Below are 22776 nucleotides of genomic sequence, written 5' to 3'. Positions count from 1 at the left end.
TTCAACATGATCGAGCACCTGTTCATAATGCATGGGCTGTGGCCGAGTGGTTGCATGACAGTAACCTCTTTGTGAAGGACTGGCCCACACAGGGTCCTGACCTGTACGCTACAGAACACATCTGGGATATATTGGAACGCCAGCTTCGTGCCAGGTCTCACCGACCAACACCGATACCTCTCTTCAGTGCAGCACTCCGTGTAGAATGAGCTGCCATTCCCCAACAAACCATCCAGCACCTGATTGAACGAATGGCTGCGAGAGTGGAAGCTGAGATCAAGGCTAAGGGTGAACCAACACCACAGTGTATTTCAGCATTACCGATGGAGGGCTTCATTGAATTTGTAAGTCAAATTCATCCAGGCGTCTGGATACATTTGATCACAGAGTGTATACAAGAAAATGGATATCAGTAGTACTGTATTTTACTGCGCATGCACATCTAATTAAACTTTGTGGTGGACATTGTAGGCCTGGCAGTAGTACACACACTTATCGCTGTGTAACGTGGAATTGTGACTTGTCTCACGCTTACCTGGTGTCTGTCGGTGTCTCTGCAATCAGGTGAACCAACTCCACAACAGTTTGTGGGTCGTTGACTACAGCCTCAGCCCAGCCCTGCGTCGCCATCACATGGAGCAAGTGGGCCTTTATGAAGGCGACGGCGGCCTGCTTCAGCCTGTTGGCGGAATGCCTAATCGCGATAACACCTGCAGCTGCCGCAGTCTCGACAGACAGCTGGGCGACCACCTGTTGCTCACAGTGCGCTTTCAGTACCGACAGGCCGTATACGTCGGCGGCGACCAGCAGCTTTGGGGCCATGCTGGGCAGCTGCGGCACCTGCAGGGTGTAGAGGTATGCCAGCACCTGGCGCAGCACAGGACCCTCTGTGTCCGAGAGTACGAGCTGGCTGCTGCTGCCCTCTACAGTGACGCGACGGAGCATGTCCGCAAACACGGGACTCCTGGCGGCCAAGACAGCCCTATGAGCCACAAGCCGCGTGTCCCCAGCCAGCAGAGTCACCACAGCGCCGTCCCCGGCGTCCAGCAGGGCTCCGAGATTCACGGCCGTGTCCTCCTCAGCCTCCTGAACGAGTCCCACTGTCAGCGATTCTGGAACACAGTTTCCCAAGTGTTGGAAAAAGTGTGAGTGGCTGTCAGTGCAGAGTTAATCAATGCCACAATTTAAAGGCATTTCTAAAGCTGCTATCAGGATAAAATTTACACCCAACATAGATTATAGTGTGTAGATGAAGGAAATAATACTTTTGAAAATCTAATACAACTCCTCTTAAAACTTCCCTATTTGCTTGTACAAAATGCCACAGAACGAATAGAGGCCTCTTTCTACAATTACCTGCTCAAAGTATCACAATGAATATCTAGCACAAAACTAAGAGCATACATTATTCAACACCCAGTACGGATTTCTGCAGTTATTGAAGAAAACAATGATATTTCATGCCTGAAATCTGTATCCCTCTGCCCTTAACTGCTGTACCAGCATGTTTCTCTCCAGGAACTGATACAGGGGAGCAAGTAACTGCTGTCACAGTCAGGAATGACTTTCTAGAAACGTGACATAGAGGTGGTGGGCATAGCTAGATGGCAACTTCTGACATATTCCAATATGACAACACCCAACATTTTGTAGGGTAGTGGCACAACGCCCCAATGGATAAAATTAAATTTTATGAGGAGTACAAATAACTGTGCCTAACTGCGTTTCGCTCACAATACTAAATTATTTCTAAAAGATCATGTATATAATGACTATTTCGCAACAATTTGTAGCTATTACATAATTTATCATCAATAAATTTTTATTTTCAAATAATAGAAGTAATGAATGACAATGTGGTGCATGCTACAGCTTGTCAAACGAATGTATGAACTTCATCTTCCACACATAATCCTCCTGCTGCACACAATAGTTTTCACTTTGTACCATGATGGAGAAATCGAGACATATAGATCACATATGCTTCAATATCTCATAAAAATCTCAGACCAATGCCCGAGGAAGGACTCGAACCTCCAACGAGGGAGCCGCGCGGAGCGTGACAAGGCGGCCCAAACCGCTCGGCTACCCGGCACGGGAACTACAGATAGCCTACAACACTTCCTTGTGGAACGCAGGATATTGCTTCTGTTTTAATCGATGACTTTCCGTCTATTTCTACAGACTGAGATCTTACTGAGAGGAAATAACGAACCCAGCAGCACAATTGAGGCTATTTTCCATAATCATGCAGTTTGGTTAGAAGACGCTTGTGAGGAACGGTGTCGAAAGTCTTCTAGAAATCTAAAGACATGGAATCAATTGGACATCCCCTGTAGATAGCACTCATTACGTCTTGAGTAGTTGTGTTTCGCAACAACGATGTTTTCTGCATCCGTGATGACTATGTGTCAATAAATCGTTTTCTTCGAGGAAATTGATAGTGTTCGAACACAGTATATGTTCCAAAACCCTACTACAAACCGACGTTAGTGACGTGGGCCTGTAATTTAGCGGATTACTCCTACTTCCATTTTTTGGTATTGGTGTGACCTGGGCAATTTTCCAGTCTTTAGGTACAGAACTTTCTGTGGGCGGGTGGTTGTTTATAATTCCTAAACATGGAGCTATAGCATCAGCATAATCGGAAGGGATCCTGAGTGGGATACAATCTGGACTGGAGGCCTTACCTTTATTAAGTGATTTAACCTACTTGCTACACCGTGGATGTCTACTACGATTCTCATCTTGGCAGTTGTCCTTAATTGGAATTCAGGAATATTTACTTTTTCTTCTTTGGTGAATTCGTTTCGGAAAACGTGTTTAATAAGTCTGCTGTGGTGGCATTGTTATCAATGAGTTCACCGTTATCAGGCAGTGGAATTATTGATTGCGTCTTGGCACAGGTGTGCTTTACATATGACCTGTCGCTGTCCATTTTCAGTGTCAACTCTCCTCAGTGCCAGTGATAAGCCGCAGAGTCGCACTGCTGCAGGAGGAACACATGTTTCTGGAGGTGGACCGTGCGCCACGTCTTAAGACATTGGAAAGGGGTTGCTTGGACGAAAAATGCATTCTCGTCTACCTCCCGCTAAAGCGTTACTAAAGGTGGCGTTTGGACATTTAAGTTGCTGATTCAGAACAGCTGACACCATGAACTTGCCTTTCACATATAGGCAGTATTGAAACTGGTATAGCTACAGTCGTAGGTTCGAATCCTGCCTCGGGCATGGATGTGTGTGATGTCTTTAGGTTAGTTAGGTTTAAGCAGTTCTAAGTTCTAGGGGACTGATGACCACAGATGTTAAGTCCCATAGTGCTCAGAGCCATTTGAACCATTTTGAAACAGGTATACAGAATCACTGCATACACGTATACATATCGTTCGTGCATTGCCTGTTGGCTTTCCCTTTCACACATTTGTAACCACACACAAAACATTTCGGTAGTTATGTCACTTTGTACGTACATCCACACACGACTTTCAGTGCTTACTCATTAAATGTTGTTGTCGTATGTCTCCCTGTGGCCGCCACGCCTACAGGAGAGCTGGCAGGCTGATCCCTGCAGAGGACAGAGAGCTGTACCTCACCGTGGTCGTCGAATTCCACGCCAAGACAACTTGGTGGCCAGGGAATCAGGGTTTAAAAGATGTTTTGCTCTAAATGCAAGTCCGTCTCGAGACTACACACTCTGTTCCTCGATGCTAAAAAACTCGGTGATGTTTTCACATTTCTTCTCTTACTTCCCCTGTGTGGTCAACAGAGAACGGGCCATTGCTTCAGTATCTTTCTTTCGTCAGTGAACATTATACTGTTGTGTGTATTTTGTTAATTCACTAGGATTTATCTATAATGTCTGGTCTAACTTCAGAATAACGAAAGACGTCTATCCTGTATGCATTTTACATCTGTTTGTTACCAGATTTTTCTAACACAAAAATTAAAGATTTCTGAGACAGAAATTAAAGATTAATATGATTAACTTAAATTGTATAGGCACTTTAGTATTTAGCAACCATATATACTTTTTTCAGTTTTTATATATCTTGTGTACTTCACCGTCGTAATTGTACGTAAAAATTGAGTACGCCTGTCACTAGACTTTCAGTTTGCTTGTACGCATCTACCCTTCAATACTTTATCTGCTGCCTATAGAAAGGTACATTTTCAATTTTTTGCTTTTTCCGTATGTACTTGCAAATAATAATTATTAGTCTGCAAATGACGCAAGTACTAATATAATATTGTTTAGTACTCTGTTCTCACTCACAAATAGAAATATTTGCACGTATACCCATTACACCATGTATGTCTACATGTAGGATGGTGTCCGATCTGTACGTATAACTAACTACACACACTAAGCATTTGAATGTTATACGCTGAAAGGTCTCTGTTGGATTCCTTTCATGTTAATTTCTTAAATCTATTGTCATTTACAGCATACATTCCACTTCAAAATTTACTGTGGTGTTTCTGACTCTATCTGGGAGCAGACTGAGCAGTGGAACGTGTTACTTTTACACATAATCAAGAACGATCTGTCACACTACTACACTTTCAAACACAGTTTATATGTAATTCATGTCACACAGTCTCATACGGAACCTACATCCGCTTTCTTTTATATACTGTATGTGATAAGATACTGTCATCCCCCTTCCCTTCTGTGTGAAGGGATGAATGAGCAAATGTATTTCTAGTTGCATGCTTGATGGTTGCAGACAAGCCCGTCTGCTAGAGAACAGTAGGGCCAACGTCGGAACAAGTAGCTACGCTTTCTAAAAGCAAAGAGGTTTCTATTCTTAGTATGGACCTCTCCGTCCCTTGTCATGTTGGTATAGGAAGCTGCCTCTCTGGTCACTTCCGTTTGTATTTGTGAGGCACCCTTGAGGAGGGACCCACGGCAGTCTGTCTGCGGCGAGCATCTGAAGTGGTAAGATCTCTGGCTAAGCGCATGTCTGCTAAGTCTGTTGGACAATGGATTTCTTAAGTTCAGCCTAACTGAAAATTTAATCACCTTTATTTCAGGTTTAGATCTAAAATACCTAATGTTATCTTAAATTGCAATGCAGTGTAATTCGAGTGTGAAGTTCAGAATATCTTCCAGTAGTTGCTTTGTCACTACTTTGTGAGTAAAGTGGAACCACATGTGGATGATCTGTAACTCTAACTAAGATCATCAATGTAAAATACGAATGTGCGTGAGATTATAACATCTCGTCTTGACAATATTTTTCAATATAGCAACTGTTCTTTATGTTCAACCCACGTGGGGTGTACTTTGTGAGACCAGTACCACGTGCATATACAATTGTTTGACCTATCAGGTAAATAGTAAGACGATAGTAGCCAGTTCAAGGTTTTTTCTTTTTTGTAATTTGTGTTTCCAGGTAATTTATTTTAAATATCAAAATTACTGCGGAGTTACACTCTTTGTGTAAACCAAGCTGACCACGTGAAGCATGTAGTGTAATCATCAAAGTAGCCCTCAGCTATTTTTTTCGGGAATATTTCACAGAGAGTTAGTATGAATTTAGTATACCAGTGTGTGGTAATTTCATGATGGACAGGATTGCACTACGAACATAACTTCTTTGGGTGAAAATTGAATCGGTTGGTTGTGGTCAATTTCCTCTTGCATATGTTTCAACGTTCTTTGGGTGTTATTTTATGAATGCAGTGTTGTATGCAGTCTCCCAATCTTGGCTCCATATTTGATGTGTTCCGTAAGACTACAAACTCACATTTTCACAATCCTAAATAAGGCACCAGTTTAGTTATGAATCAAGTTTAATATGCTAAAATTTTAACGGAACAATGATCAATGTTAAAATAAATGTCCAAATATAAACTGATTTATTTCTTTTTATTTAAATTGTCTTTTTATACATATATCACTGGTTATCGTAAGATGACTGCTAAAATATTATAATTAATGTTAGTATGGTTGGGAATTTGGTAAGCTAGACTGGACACCTGGTGAAACAGTGGCTCAGTAATGCAAGGTTAACTTCCCCATATAGCTCACAGCTTTTAACCCGCTTTTATTGTCTTGAATATCAGCACCGCTTTCAGAACAAATTAATGCATCAACATTAGAATATACAGAAGAACCAAAGAAATTTCGTGTAGGGCCCCCGCGAGCACGCAGAAGTGCCGCAACACGACGTGGCATCGACTCGACTAATGTCTGAAGTAGTGCCGAGGGAACTGACACTATGAATCCTGCAGGGCTGTCCGGCTGTCCATAAATCCGTAGGAGTACGAAGGGGTGGAGATTTCTTCTGAGCAGCACGTTACAAGGAATCTCACTTATGCTCAACAATGTTCATGTCTGGGGAGTATGGTGACCAGTGGAAGCGTCTAAACTCAGAAGAGTGTTCCTGGAGCCAGTCTGTAGCAGTTTTGGACGTGTGGGGTGTCGTATTGTCGTTCTGAAATAGCCAAAATCCGTCGGAATGTACAATGGACACAAATGGATGCAGACAGGAAACTTATGTACGTGTCACCTGTCAGAGTCGTGTCCAGACGTATTAGAGGTGCCATATCGCTCCAACAGCACAAGCGCCACACCATTACAGCGCATCGACCAAATTGAACAATCTCCTGCTGACATACAGGGTCGATGGATTCCTGAGGTTGTCTCCATACTTCCGTCCACTCGATACAATTTGAAACTAGACTCGCCCAACCAAGCAATATGTTTAGAGACATCAACAGTCCAATGCCGTTGTTGACTGGATCACGCGAGGCGTGAAGACTTGTGTCATGTTGTCATCAAGGGTACGCAAGTCCGTTATCGATGATGAATGGTTTGCAGCCTGACTCTTGTTGCTGGCCCAGCATTAAAATCTACAGCAATTTGCGGAAGGATGGCACTTCAGTTACGTTGAGCGAAATGTTTGTACGGGAAATTCCCCACTTCATCGCTACCTCGGAGATGCTGTGTCCCATCGCTCCTGCAGCGATTATAGCACCACGTGCAAACCCACTTACATCTTGATAATCTGCCATTAAAAGCAGCATAACCGATCTAACAACTACCCCAGACACTTGTTGCCTTATACAAGCGTTACCGACCGCAGCGCCGTGTTCTGCCTGTTTACATATCTACGTATTTGAATACACAGGCCTATACCAGTTTCTTTGGCACTCCAGTGTAGATGACTCATCATAAATCTCACTGTATACACAGACATACACGTTCTTTGCGTATTTCCTGTTAACTTTGCCTTCCATACGTTTGTAACAACACGGAAAACGTATCTGTGGTTATGTAGTTTGTACATATATCCAGACATAACTTACTAGTCTTAATCAGTAAATGTTCTTGTCATATGTCTTCCCCTTGAACGCACACGTACTCCTTTAAAAGCACAGTCAATTGTCTTCCTTTCATAATTATTGTTGGATATCCGCAGACCAATGCACTACTTTTATTTCAGCCACGTTAAGCACTTAAGGTTCGATTTTCGAGTCGTGTCGAGTACTGTGCATGCGTTCCATTACCATTCAAACAAACGAAGTGTTTGTATATAAGTTCTGTGTAGTGAAATATTTTTGAATACACAGTATTTTTTATTTCTCCATCTGGCGCGGACACGAATAAATCAGAAGGTTTTCCAACGTGTCATCAGGCCATATGCAGCATGTGAGAACGATGTATTAGCCTAATTTAGTAATCACACTTTCAGCGAAAGTTCCTGTGCTTTGCTGCTGGTTTCTAAAAATGTGAGTCGCAAGTGGGAACAGCAAACGTTTCAACTCGAGTGGCATATCTGCTGGAATCATTGGATTTTGATGCATTAGTATATCTTATCCTGCAATGTCCCCGTTTAACATTGTGGTTTCAATGATATTATCCTCTTTTTTTGCAAAAAAAGTGGTACCATTGGAAAATCGTGGTGGCTTTATGATTCGAAGAAGAATGACACCCAGTCAAATTTCCAGCGGAAGGCCTGACAAATGAAGTGAATTAAGGAATTTGGTTGAATTTTTAGGAGCTCATTCTGATTTATTGCAGTACCAGTGCGTAGATATACAGTCCCTTCGCCCGATAGTTTTGGTTTATATGCATATGAATAGGTATGTTTAAGTATGTGTGTTTCACGAACGAACTACTTGAAATGAACTGTTCTGGGAAAGGAACTGTTTGATGTGGACTTTCTCTTAGTAAAATATAGTTCGTTTGCTTCTTGTTTCCCGTACATATTGGAAGTTAGAATCCGTGTGAACGAATTTTCCTCCCTTGAGAGTGAGTACAGCCGATTCCCAGGAAGTAAATGTCCTTCGTTCTGGCCTCCTAATGGGGGAATGTGCGGACTGCCTCTGATTAGAAGACTGAAACCGTTCTGTCAGTTTGTAGTCTCATTCCGCCTTCCACCTTCCATCTGTTGTCAACATAAGGCAAAAGTTTCTATGATGATTTGAGAGGAGCGAAGATTACTGTTAACTTTCTAGATTACTTAGCTTGTCAGTTTTTGTTTTCTGCAGTTCTCCTTTTCAGGAGGTCTGATTCTTTGAAGATATAAATGTCACATCAGCTCCTCGCACTTGGTTTAAGCCAAATACATTTGAAGATTGTGGTTGCAGCAAGTTTTTTACACAAATATATTTTCTCATTTTGTAGTATACCAACAGCATTTTGATTTTTCGCATTAACAAAGCCGAAATTAAAGTGTTCGCACAAAAATACGTCCGATCACAGACATGCTTACGACTCTCTCACTCTGCAGAAGTAATAATATTCGAAAGGGTTTACAATTTTGGTTAACAAATGAATTCTTACTAGATTTATTTACATAATTAATTTCGATTATTGTTTCATAAATGAATCCAGAAATCAACAAAGAAAACAGTACAGGATTGCATAATTAATTACAGAAATTTTAAGGGTGACAATAAGTCGTAATTTCAAATGTTTGTAAAAAAATTATTTTAACTATACATTCAGAAGTAGTAGTTATCGATTGTGACATTTAAAAAAAATATTTTATAAAGTAATTCCATTTCATAAATTTTAGTTCGAAATATTACATGCTATGTCTGAAATTATATGAAAGTTTTCAGAAAAGTAGCTGAGATAATATTGACTGGTCCAAGATTCCGAAAATAATACTGCTATCGACAAGTACTGTTATGGAAAAGTAGTGCTAGAGGAGGATGTCCCGTCACATGTCCTCTTACTTAAGTTCAGGCTCCAGTTCTGAACTGTGCGAACTGCGTCGGGTAGAAGAGAGAAGCCATTCCATTTGTAGGCTTAGTTCACCTCAGTCTACAGTACCTGTATCTAAATATTTCCTTCTCATGTTAAGACTTAATTTTTGCGAAATACTTAATAAGAGCGAGTTTTCCTATTTCTCGATCTTGTCAGATAGAAAATTAGATTGCAGGTAATCGCTTTGGCGACAAGGAGAATAATTTCATTGTTAGTGCTTCCCACTTGCCGGGTTTCTAACTAAATATCTAGGTTAAAACTGAAAACGCACAGTCCATTGTGCCAAAAAGACTGCATGTAGAAAAATCATAGAAATATGCAGACTGATTTGTTTTTAAAGGTCATTCAGTTTCATAGTCCGCCTCCATGACTGAGTGATAGTTCGGCTCGCATAGCCATGGCACGCGGATGACTGATCGCGTCCTGCCCGTCGTGGAGAGCACACGCGCGGTTTCTCTGTTTACTCCCCACCGCGGCTCCGTGCACTGCTCCCTGTTACGTGCGAGCCGTGGCGCACACTGAACGCCGGATGGCGACCAGGATCAGATTTCGAGTTGAATGTGCACGACTACGACCTTTCGAAAATGAGTTGTACGGGATGATCTTCGCCTGGACCCACAGGTTGTAACTATACATTCACTTTTCTATTACTGGTAACGTTGAAGGTGTCAATATGCGCACCAAAGAATTGTGTACCGACATTGAGATCCATCACGTGCCAAACGTCAAGTTTAAGGACCCTGACGGACATGGTGGGGCCTCCATTCAATTAGGGTCTTTGAGCTCCCAATTGAGGTCCCACCACATATCGTCATGTCGTCTTCCAAGCCATATGGCAATGTACACAGTCACCAGGCCGACAGATGGAAAATCTTTGATACCTATCCTGTTCTCAACATTGTCCGTCAACCGAAAGTTGAATTAGAGAAGCATGTGCCATTATTCCGAAAGCACCATAGTACAGCAACTGCATTAATCAAAGTAACTAATGACATTAAACACGCTATGGACAGACGTGAAGCTACCATCCTCACACTGCTTGACTTTAGCAAGGCTTTTGATACTGTTGACTTTGATATATTACTAACTAAAATGAAACAGCTGAATTTCTCAAACAGCGCAATGCACTGGTTCGACAGCTACCTCAAAAACATAAGCCAATGGGTCGGAGGAGTCATCATGGAAAAACGTGCGCTGTGGACTCCGTCCTTGGTCCACTATTCATCTCACTGTACATTAATGATATTTCTTCCGTGATTTACTCCTGCAACTACCATCTATATTCCGACGACATCCAACTGTACACAAGTGCAAGCCCCAAGAACATTGCTGACGCAGTAGCGAGTATGAACGCAGATCTTTGGTCTTTTTCTCGATGGGCACAGAATCTAGGTCTGAAACTAAACCCCAAGAAATCGCAGGTCATTCTTATATCTTATTAAAAGATAATCAGCAGGTACTTTCGCGAAACAGTCCCTCAAATACTCCTCAATGTTACCCAACTACCCTACCAAAAAACAGTAAAATAACTTGGAATAATCTTGGATGAACACCTAAACTGGGAAGAACAAACTGTCACAGCGTGCTGGGAATCACTCTCCTCCATACATGCAATCCAAAAATTTAGAAAAAATATTTCCAACCCACGTTAAACAAAAATTTGTCCAAACACTAATCGCGCCTAATCTATACTACTGTGATGTAGTTCAACACGGCACAAATAGTGAAAATTCGAGATGCCTCGAGCTAGTGATGAATGCTTGCGTTAGATGCGTATGCAATATACGGTTGTATTATCAAATCACTCCTTCACACTCCCAGCTAGATTGGATACGCCCACATAAGGTACGCGATCTCTGCACGATGTGCTTACTTCAGCGACTTCTTAGTCATTGGTGCCCCCAATACTTATCTTCTCACATTAAACACCTATCGTCATTCCACAACCGCAATACCAGATCGGATACGTCTAGCATTTTGGCTTTACCCTTACATAACACAAAATCTTTCTCCGTGTGATGCTCCATCTCAGCCATACGACTATGGAACGCGTTCCCCTGTGATCTGCATCTTATCCAGAACCACTCAACATTCAGGAGGGAACTCAAAACTTACATATTAGGGACGGTATAGCCACCATTGTTGTGCCCCTCTCATCTCTTTCTTTCTCTTCTCCATCATAGCTTCAAAGTTTACCATTTTATTTTTCTTCCTCTAACCTAGCTCCTCTTCTATATCTCTTTCACCCCATTCTATCGTCTTATGCCACTGCTCGATGTGAATACCTCCAAGCTGCAAGAACATAACGAGAAAATTTCCAACTAGGGATAGGACTGACATTCATAAAAGAAAAATATGTTTACTTTCATATACATAGGCATTACTATTATTATTATTCTTGATTGTTATAACTATTTTTTGATTGTTATAATTATCCTTGAACTACTGTTATAATCTCTATTTTTTTCTTTAATATTAATACAGTATAACAAGTGGTATGTCCACGATGTTCTGTACAAACTGAAATTCGTTCTATCTGAGTATACCTGGTTAGGTGTGAGAGAGAGCCTGAAGGCCCTAATCTTGCCAGCTAAAATAAATGCATAAGTAAAATAAATAAATATACCTGGCTATAGGAGAATGCAGGGCCATCGTCACATATGACATGCAGCTCCATACCTGTGCCTGTTGCAACTGTGAAGGACATTCCTCAAAAACAGCCGCTGGCTCTGGCTTGGAGAGACACCGCTCAACGACGCTGCCCACATTGCGACGTCTACTGTCCATCCTGTCATCGATGCTGTGGTCACTGCGTGAACTGCAGATCTTCAGCACTACTCACATGATCCATTACAAACGATGACTGCCATCGCAGAGACTGATCTGGCACTTATCACGTCACTGGAACCGCAGCTGTTAACGGGAGGAGATACTCTCCTGCCTAGCACCGATGACAACAACACAGAAATGGCTGCTAGTATTGTACCGACTTCTGCCTTCCTTCTGTCAGCCATTGAGCCAATGGACAATTGCTGCCACAACTCTGAAAAGCATGTTGGCAATGGAAGCGCCAGAAATGGCACTGTGACCATTGGATGACTACCTTTAACAAATGGTGCCTGATGAAGACCAAATGTCTGATGACGCCAAGTCCTCTAACACCTTGTCTCATGATTGCTTAATGTCATAGTGACACAGTCGTGCCAACCCTTTTTGCGTGCATCCCAGGTGGCATAACTCTTTTGGTAACGACTCCACTTGTGTGCACAGCAGATGGCACAACATCTATAGTAATGAGCTTCTGGGAATATGAGGTAGAGGATGACACAACACTACTGCCTTGTGCTACCGAAGGGAGTGTTCAGATGGTGGTATGGGGTAGAGCTACAACACAGTGACTGACAATGCTACAGAAGCCCAGCTGGTATACCATGCACAGCCACTGACAGAGTGCCCGTAACTTTCCAGGTGGGCATGGGGACTAAATAATACAGGCCATGCTCAATTTCAGTAACATCAATGCGCGCCATATACTAACGATGTTACAAGGCTCACAGAACACAGCAGGTGCAGACATACCCCTCCTTCAGGAGATCTATATCATGTATTTCGTCAGCTCTTTCAGATACACCACTCACGATTTACATGCATCTGCCATTGGCTGTGGCATGACGTCCTTCTCTGTGAAGGCTTGATTGCAAAAGATTTCACTTTTCTCCTTGACAGAAGCGGCATGGCGCTCACTCTTCATGGCATCAGAACTGTAAACATCTACACCATCTGCCAAATAGACACCATATGTGAAGCCCTCTCCACGATTCATTAAAATGTAAATGTAGTGTGACTAGTACCTCCCTCAGGTAGACCATTCGCCAGGTGCAAGTCTTTCGATTTGACGCAACTTCGGCGACTTGCGGGTCGATAGGGATGAAATGATGATGATGAGGACAACTCCTGAGAGGAGAAAATCTCCGACCCAGCTGGGAATCGAACCCAGGCCCTTAGTACTGGCATTCTGTCGAGCTGACCACTCAGCTACCGGGGGCGAACTTTCGATTTGTTGACACGTGGAAATAAGTACATGGTGACAGGGAGGGTTTCACACACCATACCAGCAATTCCCATATATATACACGTCATCTCTCTCTCAAGCCCAATTGTTTGGGGAATATGAGCAGCTGAAATATGGTTCATTGGTTTTTCAGACCATGCAGCCTAGATAGGCACTTTCACCTCACGATACCCCTGGAAACTGAACGTAACTCTCCATTTGCCTGAATGCCGACAGCTCATGGAGGCAATATGGAAATCCGACACCCTCTCTGCTTCCTTGAAGAGTGGAAGCATCAGTGTCTATTGATCCCTGATGCTCCAGAATTCTGACATGAGGATCTTCACTTGACTTTTTACACCACACCTGAGAAGGGTTGCTTGTTTTGTAGTGTCCCACAATCAGGCGTCTTTAGGAGGCTGTCACAACATCTGCACTGCCTTATGTCGGTACTGTAACATTACTGTGCTTAGGCAGACACTGTGTCTGATGGGAGTTTTCGCTTCCCTTGATTTCAGCTAGGCCTTGGAAAGGGTTCATCGCTCTTATCTGGCAGCAGTGACGCCAAATATGGAATTCCCAGACAGCTGAGGTTCACATCTGGGATCCTATATGATGGTCGACTTATGCTGTCCATCCTGGTATAAGGATTGGTGTGGTAGATGTTCTTTCCAAAGTCTTGTGCGTTCTCGCCCTGGAACCGTTATTTTGCGGCCTCCATCAACTCCTCAGTGAGTCTTTGGGCGACTTGGTCCTTGTCCTGCGCAACAGAAACGATGTTCAAGCAGCAGTGAAGTGGGTGGAGTACTAGGGAATTGCTTCAGGCAGTGTCATTAACATTTGCAAATCTCGCGCGTTGCCTATAGGACGTGGGCTGTCTGCTGAATGCATTACTCTGCTGCAGGTCCGTTACGTGATAACATGTCTAGGCATTGAATTTTACTGCCAACTTGGTGCGATTTGTCGCCCTTAACAATAGGCGCTTATTATGCTGGATCCAGGCCGAGCCCCTTTTCCATTGACTCTGAACCCTGCACATATACAATGGACGCAGTATGCAAACGTTTGTCTTGCATCGCAAATCCTGCACATGGCCCAAACTTTTCACATCCCGCCGTCAATAGATAGACACGTGTTAGCCGAGCTGGCATGTTGTTGAAGGTCCGTTATGAGTCCCCCACCCTCGTGAAGCGCAAAGGAGTTCTCAGCTTTTGTCATCTTCAACATCAAACAACTGCCCTTTTTAAATTCTTGGATGTCAAGATGTGGCAATGTATTTCGACTTGTCTAATTAGCCTATTGACTAGTCTCTGTCGTTGCCCCAGCGCCACTGACAAAGGTCCCAACGTCCTTTTCCTGCTGGAACTATTTCTTTCATAAATACAACTACATCTGGACCCCGCTTCTCCCTCCACGTCTACCGACGGCCAAGGTAGTGTATGTCTCACTGCAATTGCAGCTTCTGCTGAATGTGATTGAGGAAAAACAGCCCCTTTTCTCGTGGAATGCTGTATGGAGGGAAGTGCAGGCCCTGACTATTGCGTCAGTTGTCCAATCCACCTGATACACGATGGTTAATAGAAAGCAGATATTAAAGTCGCTTCTACGCAGGATACACCTCACAGCATCGCCATTACATACCACATGTGGCCTACAACGATATCTGTGGAGGCGAGGTGAATGATGTTTGCCCTTTGGTCGAGCAGATGTGGGCATTCATCTCACACATGACTCCTGACATCACTACAGTCCCAAAGCTTCTCTTCCCAGGCATGAACTGTTTCCTGTGGACTAAGACTCAATCAGGAGCTTGAATTAGCGGACATGCTGCCTACTACCTGTTTGGTGGTGGTCCCTCGATTTGTGGCAGTACATTAATGACTGTCATTGAGCAGTTGTCAAGAATTCTAAGACCCAACAATATTTATGGGTGCTTTCTGTAACCACCTCCGCAAATGGATCATACATGCTAGGAACAGCAACATACATTCCTTTCCTCCGTTTTACAGAATCTATCCCCTGAACAGATATTCATACGCACTTGTGAAAAGATGTGCGTCAGTGAATTACTAACGCATCCCTACCACCCAGATTCTCTCCCGATGATGCTGAAGGCTATTGCCAGTCTTTGTGGGGAAGTGCTGGTGCAGCCAAGATGGCTTAAAAACACAATTAAAAAAGATCTCCGTTGTATCCTCCTTTCCCTTTGGTAAACGTTAATGGTGTCTTATTAACTGGGGCTACACATGAAGTTGAGGAGATCATTTTTATTTTTGGGGGGGGGGGGGTGCTTCATTTACGATAAGAGTGGCTGGCGATGGCATTATCTTCTTCTTTTCCTTTGTGTGCCTAGGTATAGTCAAGAATGTTAGAAACATGGAAAAAAAAAAAGTGGTCAGTGAGGCATAGCTGACATTTTCTCCACTCAGGGACTGGGCGTTGTGTTGACTTCAACATCATTTCATCCCAATCGACACGCAGGCGCCGAGGTGACTTTACCTGAAAAACCTTGCAACAAGTGGCTGGACTCCACACAGGAGAGGCTCCTGGCCTATCCACAAGCATCATCAATGTATTCAGTTTTGTAGGCAATGAAATTATTAAATTTTACATTCTAATTATTGCGGCATGGAGTGGCCACGAGGTTTAGGCGCCATGTCATGGACTGCGTGGCCTGTCTCGCTGGAGGTTCGAGTCGTCCCTCGGGCATCATGTGTGTGTTGTACTTACCATAAGTTAGTTTAAGTAGTGTGTAAGTCTAGGGACCGATGACCTTAGTTTGGTCCCTTAGGAATTCACACACATCTGAACACATTTTTTCTAATTATTTGTTTGTGGGTTTTTATTACTGCTCTTGTTTTTTGCTCATTTGAACTACTTCATCCAACTAATAAGAAGAAATACCTCTAAAGGCGTAGTTGTGTACAAAGCACTGCATCGCCCATCTCTCACAACTTTTGTAATTCTGTGGGATATTTTGAAAAATTTTAGCATCATTTTGTATGTGATTGCTGTGGCTTTACGGAAGTTCGTTGCCAATGTGATGCTTTGTGTTGATTTATTGGTTGTCAATCTTCCATTCCAAATATAGAACAATTGTGTTGCATAACGTTCAGCAAATGCATCATGTAGCTGTTTCTCACCGATATTCGTCTCCAAAGTCAGTTTTGCACATATTTCTATAATACCGGTAATTTGGGAAGTGCTTTCACTTCATCAATGGCTTCTGAATGAGGTACAGCTGAAAGAGCTTCGTCAAGAAGCAGCAGACAAGAAGACGAGTGGGCCACCAAAGTGCTCTTCATTATCTCTCTACTCTGAGAGTACAATGAACTCTTTTTTGCTCTGTAGTGCATTCGTCCCTCATAATGAGCTGACGCGATTGGAGTTCTGTACCCATTACGGCAGTTTTGTGGGTACTGGATAGAGATATCACAGTGATTGAACAGGCGACAGTAATTTAGTTGCTGAAAGCAATGCTTGGCCACTATCGAAAAGAGTTGCTACAGTTCCAGATGATGCAGCTGCAAGGGTACTACTTGATACCCACCATATGTTTTCTAAATAAATGAAACGGACAACGTTCTGATTTTGCCTCCTGGGGCATGTAGGATATACTGTCAACGACATTGACTTGTAGTTGTATGCATGGTTGTGTCATAGCCTATATGTTGTTCTGGAACCAATCCCAGAAGATTCGTTTGAACAGATGTGCCCAATTAGTCAACGTCATAGAGTATTTCCCATTGCTTATTGTGAACTAAAACGTTGTTTGAGGCTTGATTTGGGGCAGCCATTCTCAATAGTTTGTTAGGGACTGATAAGCATATGTCGTCCATCAAAACCAGTACCTCATTGTAGAGGTTTTGCGTGAATCGAATGTTTGGATATTGATTATTAGAATGCATGGATGTTAACCCTTAAATGGAAGTGATAGTTTAACGAACATAACTAAAATCGCTGGTCCAGATGGACCCTTGAATAGAAATTCAACACAATCCCCATAAAAGATATAATTCATATGTAAATGCATAATGATTGTATTAAAATAAATTTTATTTCTAATATAAATAAACTTTTATTGAGTAAAAATTTTACATTGTGTTATTTGTTCAACTTTAAGTCCTATGTTTCATATTTTTCAAGAAATTTTAGTATATTACTTTGGATTGCTACATGATTGCTTACATAAAAAAACCTAGATATACTATGCGGTTCTCATAACCTCCGCTTAACATTAAACAACGACTCTACATGCCACCAGTCATAAACAAAAACAATGAAAACGAAACATGGAGGTGTCCAAATGTTATCTATATCAGTACCTGAACGAAGAACGGCACTTGGTACACAACACTGCTTTTCCTGCATGCCGTTTACAGATGAATTTAAAACAAGTGTCGCATTTTTGTGATATTTTGCTGTCAGTTTTAGGACCACATAAATAACGTTTTCCTTTTTTTCGTGATCCACATTGATTACAAGGTGAATTTTCTGGTCATTGGTCATTTTGTGGCTCATCAGCTGCCCCTAGAAAATTATCTATCCTGCTCTCAAATCTACTGAAGATGAATAATCTTTCTTTATGTGATAAAGGGCCTCATCAAATTTAGTCCAATTTCTTTTATGTACTGATTACTTTTCATACGCTTTACACCATTTGATGCCTTCCATAATACGAATCCACTTGCACTCGCAATATTCAATGTTCTTCTAGGACTGAATAATTGGCGAATTTCTGATCTCATGTATCAACACCACCTTTCATTCTCTTGCAAAATTCAATTATGTCAGGTTTACCACTATTTTCATTGACTGAATTCTCATGGTGCATTGATGAGATCACCACTGCGCTTCGATCCTTTTTCTGGACATAAGATGTCAACGTTTTATCCTTCATGAAACCAAATAACGTAGATCCTACTACCCGTTGTTTATTGGATAAAAATTATGGTGGTATTTTCCTTTTAATTTCGTTCATCGTTCCAATGAAGGTCAAACCATTGTCCATCTGTCTGTCAACGAGCTCCACAGGAGAAAACCCATTAACGGCAGTTATATTTCTATTTGTTCCAAATAAAGGTTCTGCAAGCTGCAGTACATTGTGTATTGGAACGGAAAGTTGGCTTGTTTTATAAGTAATTGCTTTGCCTGTATAGCATAAAAGCATTGTATAGACAGTGTGTTTTAGCGTCGCAAAGGCACTTAATCTTGCTGCCATGTTTAGCAGACTTCGAGTTCATATAAAGCTTGAAAAAACATTTCCCTCTAAAAGGGCGAAGCAGTTCATCAACTGTCAAATATTCTGAGCAGCTATTATAATTTTTTTTTTTTGACAGTTCAGAATGAAATCTCCAAATATTTCTGAGTGAGAGTAGCGCGTTCATTAGCTCTTCTTTCTTCCCAGAAATTCACATATTGAACTCTCAAAACAGATAACAGGAACATAAATCTCTTTACTGACATCGTTATTCTGAATATATCTTGGCTTGTTACATCAGTTGCCCATAAACTCTGTATGTCTTCATGGCCAGATTTCAATACACTTGATGATAGTAACAAACCAAAGGTTGCTTTCATTTCCGTAATACTCAAATGGTTAGTGTAAGTAGCATTATTTTAATACTTTTCTGATTATTCTGTTATTTTATGATTAGTGTGAGTGCAAATACACTCCTGGAAATGGAAAAAAGAACACATTGACACCGGTGTGTCAGACCCACCATACTTGCTCCGGACACTGCGAGAGGGCTGTACAAGCAATGATCACACGCACGGCACGGCGGACACACCAGGAACCGCGGTGTTTGCCGTCGAATGGCTCTAGCTACGCAGCATTTGTGCACCGCCGCCGTCAGTGTCAGCCAGTTTGCCGTGGCATACGGAGCTCCATCGCAGTCTTTAACACTGGTAGCATGCCGCGACAGCGTGGACGTGAACCGTATGTGCAGTTGACGGACTTTGAGCGAGGGCGTATAGTGGGCATGCGGGAGGCCGGGTGGACGTACCGCCGAATTGCTCAACACGTGGGGCGTGAGGTCTCCACAGTACATCGATGTTGTCGCCAGTGGTCGGCGGAAGGTGCACGTGCCCGTCGACCTGGGACCGGACCGCAGCGACGCACGGATGCACGCCAAGACCGTAGGATCCTACGCAGTGCCGTAGGGGACCGCACCGCCACTTCCCAGCAAATTAGGGGCACTGTTGCTCCTGGACTATCGGCGAGGACCATTCGCAACCGTCTCCATGAAGCTGGGCTACGGTCCCGCACACCGTTAGGCCGTCTTCCGCTCACGCCCCAACATCGTGCAGCCCGCCTCCAGTGGTGTCGCGACAGGCGTGAATGGAGGGACGAATGGAGACGTGTCGTCTTCAGCGATGAGAGTCGCTTCTGCCTTGGTGCCAATGATGCTCGTATGCGTGTTTGGCGCCGTGCAGGTGAGCGCCACAATCAGGACTGCATACGACCGAGGCACACAGGGCCAACACCCGGCATCATGGTGTGGGGAGCGATCGCCTACACTGGCCGTACACCACTGGTGATCGTCGAGGGGACACTGAATAGTGCACGGTACATCCAAACCCTCATCGAACCCATCGTTCTACCATTCCTAGACCGGCAAGGGAACTTGCTGTTCCAACAGGACAATGCACGTCCGCATGTATCCCGTGCCACCCAACGTGCTCTAGAAGGTGTAAGTCAACTACCCTGGCCAGCAAGATCTCCGGATCTGTCCCCCATTGAGCATGTTTGGGACTGGATGAAGCGTCGTTTCACGCGGTCTGCACGTCCAGCACGAACGCTGGTCCAACTGAGGCGCCAGGTGGAAATGGCATGGCAAGCCGCTCCACAGGACTACATGCAGCATCTCTACGATCGTCTCCATGGGAGAATAGCAGCCTGCATTGCTGCGAAAGGTGGATATACACTGTACTAGTGCCGACATTGTGCATGCTCTGTTGCCTGTGTCTATGTGCCTGTGATTCGGTCAGTGTGACCATGTGATGTATCTGACCCCAGGAATGTGTCAATAAAGTTTCCCCTTCCTGGGACAATGAATTCACGGTGTTCTTATTTCAATTTCCAGGAGTGTATGTGCGATTATGTCATCTGATATCAGCAAATGCCATGACGGAATTGGTGACATGCTCCGTTTTTGACGAACTGTATCGATGAGACCAGGCAGGTGAGTGATGATGGTGTGGCTTCTGACTCTGGACCTAGCTGGTAGATGACTAGACCACTTTAATCGATTTTTACGTCAAAAATATGAACTACTTGAGAGCCAACTAACTCCCTCTACTAAACCACCAGACGATGGATTACTTGAATCAGAACAAATTTCTTGTTGTGTGTTTTCATCGTCACTTATGTCGTCATCACTTACGTTCTTTTAATCACAAGGTTCAAAATCGCTTAAAGGTTCTGTATCTGAATAATTTTCGACTAATAACAGTTCACAGATTTCTTTTTCAGTGATACTGTGCTGCATTCTGGGAATAAAGTGCCTGAAACCCACAAAATAATTGAATATACCCTAAAAGAAGCCCTTATCAGGAATCGTGAGTCAGATTGGACTTTCAGTAAATTTCAAGTAGCGAGCTCCCCGTCCCTGGTGCACCTCACAATAAACTGAGACAGGAACGTACCTACAGCTTTTGCATGGAGGGGGGGGGGGGGGTGTAAGACTGTCATTTAAGAAGGTAAACCTGTCTACGCCCCACCACATAAAAAGATTTTGCTGTTAACGCTAATAGTCAATCAAGTAGAAATTTAAAAACCCACAAATACGTTAGCATCCATATTACATGCGGGTATAACTGTAGAGAAACATTAATTGATGCAAGCGTCTTTAAATAAAACATATGTATTGTAGCTGTTGAGGTATTTATTTATGAAAAAGCAACTAATTCTAAGCTAACATTGGAGGTAATTACGTATTTTTGAATATCATTATTAATCATTTATATTAAGCGATAATATTATTACATTAGTCTTTGTATTTAAATTGTGACACTTTGGCATTTTGCTGTAACTCCAGGTCGTAAGTTAATTTAAAAATAAACATTAATAACTTTAATTTATGGTATTATATTTAGCCTTTTACGTCTTGCTGCTAATTTACTAATAATTTCTTCACAATCCAGTTGCACCGACAGGGGTGCAAAATTGTTTTATCTGCAACTGTTTGTCACATTTACTTTTCAGCCAATGAACAATCCACCATTTTTGCTGGCAAAAAAGCTACTTCAACATGGACAAAGTTGCAACTATTATTCATTATTAAACTTCATAAAATTATATCACACTGTACAGCCTCAGTGATTGTAGTTTCAAGATTAGGTACCACAAAAGGAGAGCTCCAAAACAATCACACGCTTTCTATGTTTATATTGTTCATGGAAAACTTATTTTAGGAAAAGTATAAGAAACTTTCAATAAGTGATTGAATAATTTATTAATTTGAGATTTACTCTGCCAATACATGTGCCTGTAACCACATGAAATTTCATTAAGATGACACTAACACGTTTCAATTGTTTTGAAGTGAGTAGGTCCTAGGGAAAGCCCCCATAATCCAGGCAATTGTTACTATAAATATAAGTAGAAAATAGGTATTAAACATTATAACCAAATTCTCTCATATAATAGCCTAACGCAGAATTAAACTAGAAAAAATTGGTATAACGTATTTTGCGATAGGCCCATTTGTTCACTTGTGATGAAATGTTAAACTGGAAGGTTATTCTTAATTTTAGCAAAACTGTGGCTCAAAATCATATAACCCTTTTTATAATGGTAAATAGGAGACTCACCCTTCTTTGTTTCTTCCTCAGTTTTCCTGGATGGGCCCGCTTCTTCATGCTGAGATTCCGCATCACGTGGTGACATTCCACTATCTTTCGAAACAAGTGCATCCGAATTCTGTGTCTCTTTTTTAGAAAAAATAACCAAAAGGGATTTCTGTCTTGTCCGTTTCATAGTTTTTTTTTGTTTAAACGCGACTGTTTTAACAACTAAACACACGCACGCACAGTTTAAGCTGGCTTAACACACTACGCCCGAAACTTCGCCACTCTAATTGTGACTGCCCAAGGGGAAGCTACAGAACACATTGGATTGATTCCGTTCAATGTTGCCAGCCAAAAATAAGTTAATTCCGCTATCAACACATCCAAATTCCACTACAGTTTCAAATGTAATTTATGATATTGTCTACATAAATCCTGACGATATACAGGCTAAATAAATAATTTAAGCTATAAACAAATATATTCCATATCTTTCCAGCTGGGGCATTTAACGATCAGCGACAGCTAGGACGACAGTGCCCAGTGATGGACCTGAATATCGTGCTTCATTCAAATAGTTGCTGTTAATGTAGTAATTGTAGTTTGATCCGACAGGTAATTTTCTTCTCTATATGGAATCTGAACTGACTAAGGCGTAAGGAGTTAATTTATAAGATTTATTTTAGCATTGTGTGTGTGTGAAACGTTTC

The 22776-nt window shown here is 42.3% G+C and overlaps 1 protein-coding gene across 1 annotated transcript; it reads right to left on the bottom strand.

The window, feature by feature from the left end:
• Positions 1–531: 531 nt before the first annotated feature.
• On the bottom strand, positions 532–22193 carry LOC126426461 (speckle-type POZ protein-like). Its single transcript, XM_050088374.1, has 2 exons — positions 22091–22193; positions 532–1112 (listed from the first exon to the last, which is right to left on the bottom strand). Exons 1-2 carry the CDS (start codon positions 22164–22166, stop codon positions 532–534), a joined length of 657 nt encoding a protein of 218 aa, XP_049944331.1. The 5' UTR covers positions 22167–22193.
• Positions 22194–22776: the final 583 nt, after the last annotated feature.

This window comes from Schistocerca serialis, chromosome 11, assembly GCF_023864345.2.
Source record: "Schistocerca serialis cubense isolate TAMUIC-IGC-003099 chromosome 11, iqSchSeri2.2, whole genome shotgun sequence".
Classification (NCBI taxonomy): domain Eukaryota; kingdom Metazoa; phylum Arthropoda; class Insecta; order Orthoptera; family Acrididae; genus Schistocerca; species Schistocerca serialis.
This window is presented reverse-complemented; position numbering and strand designations above follow the sequence as displayed.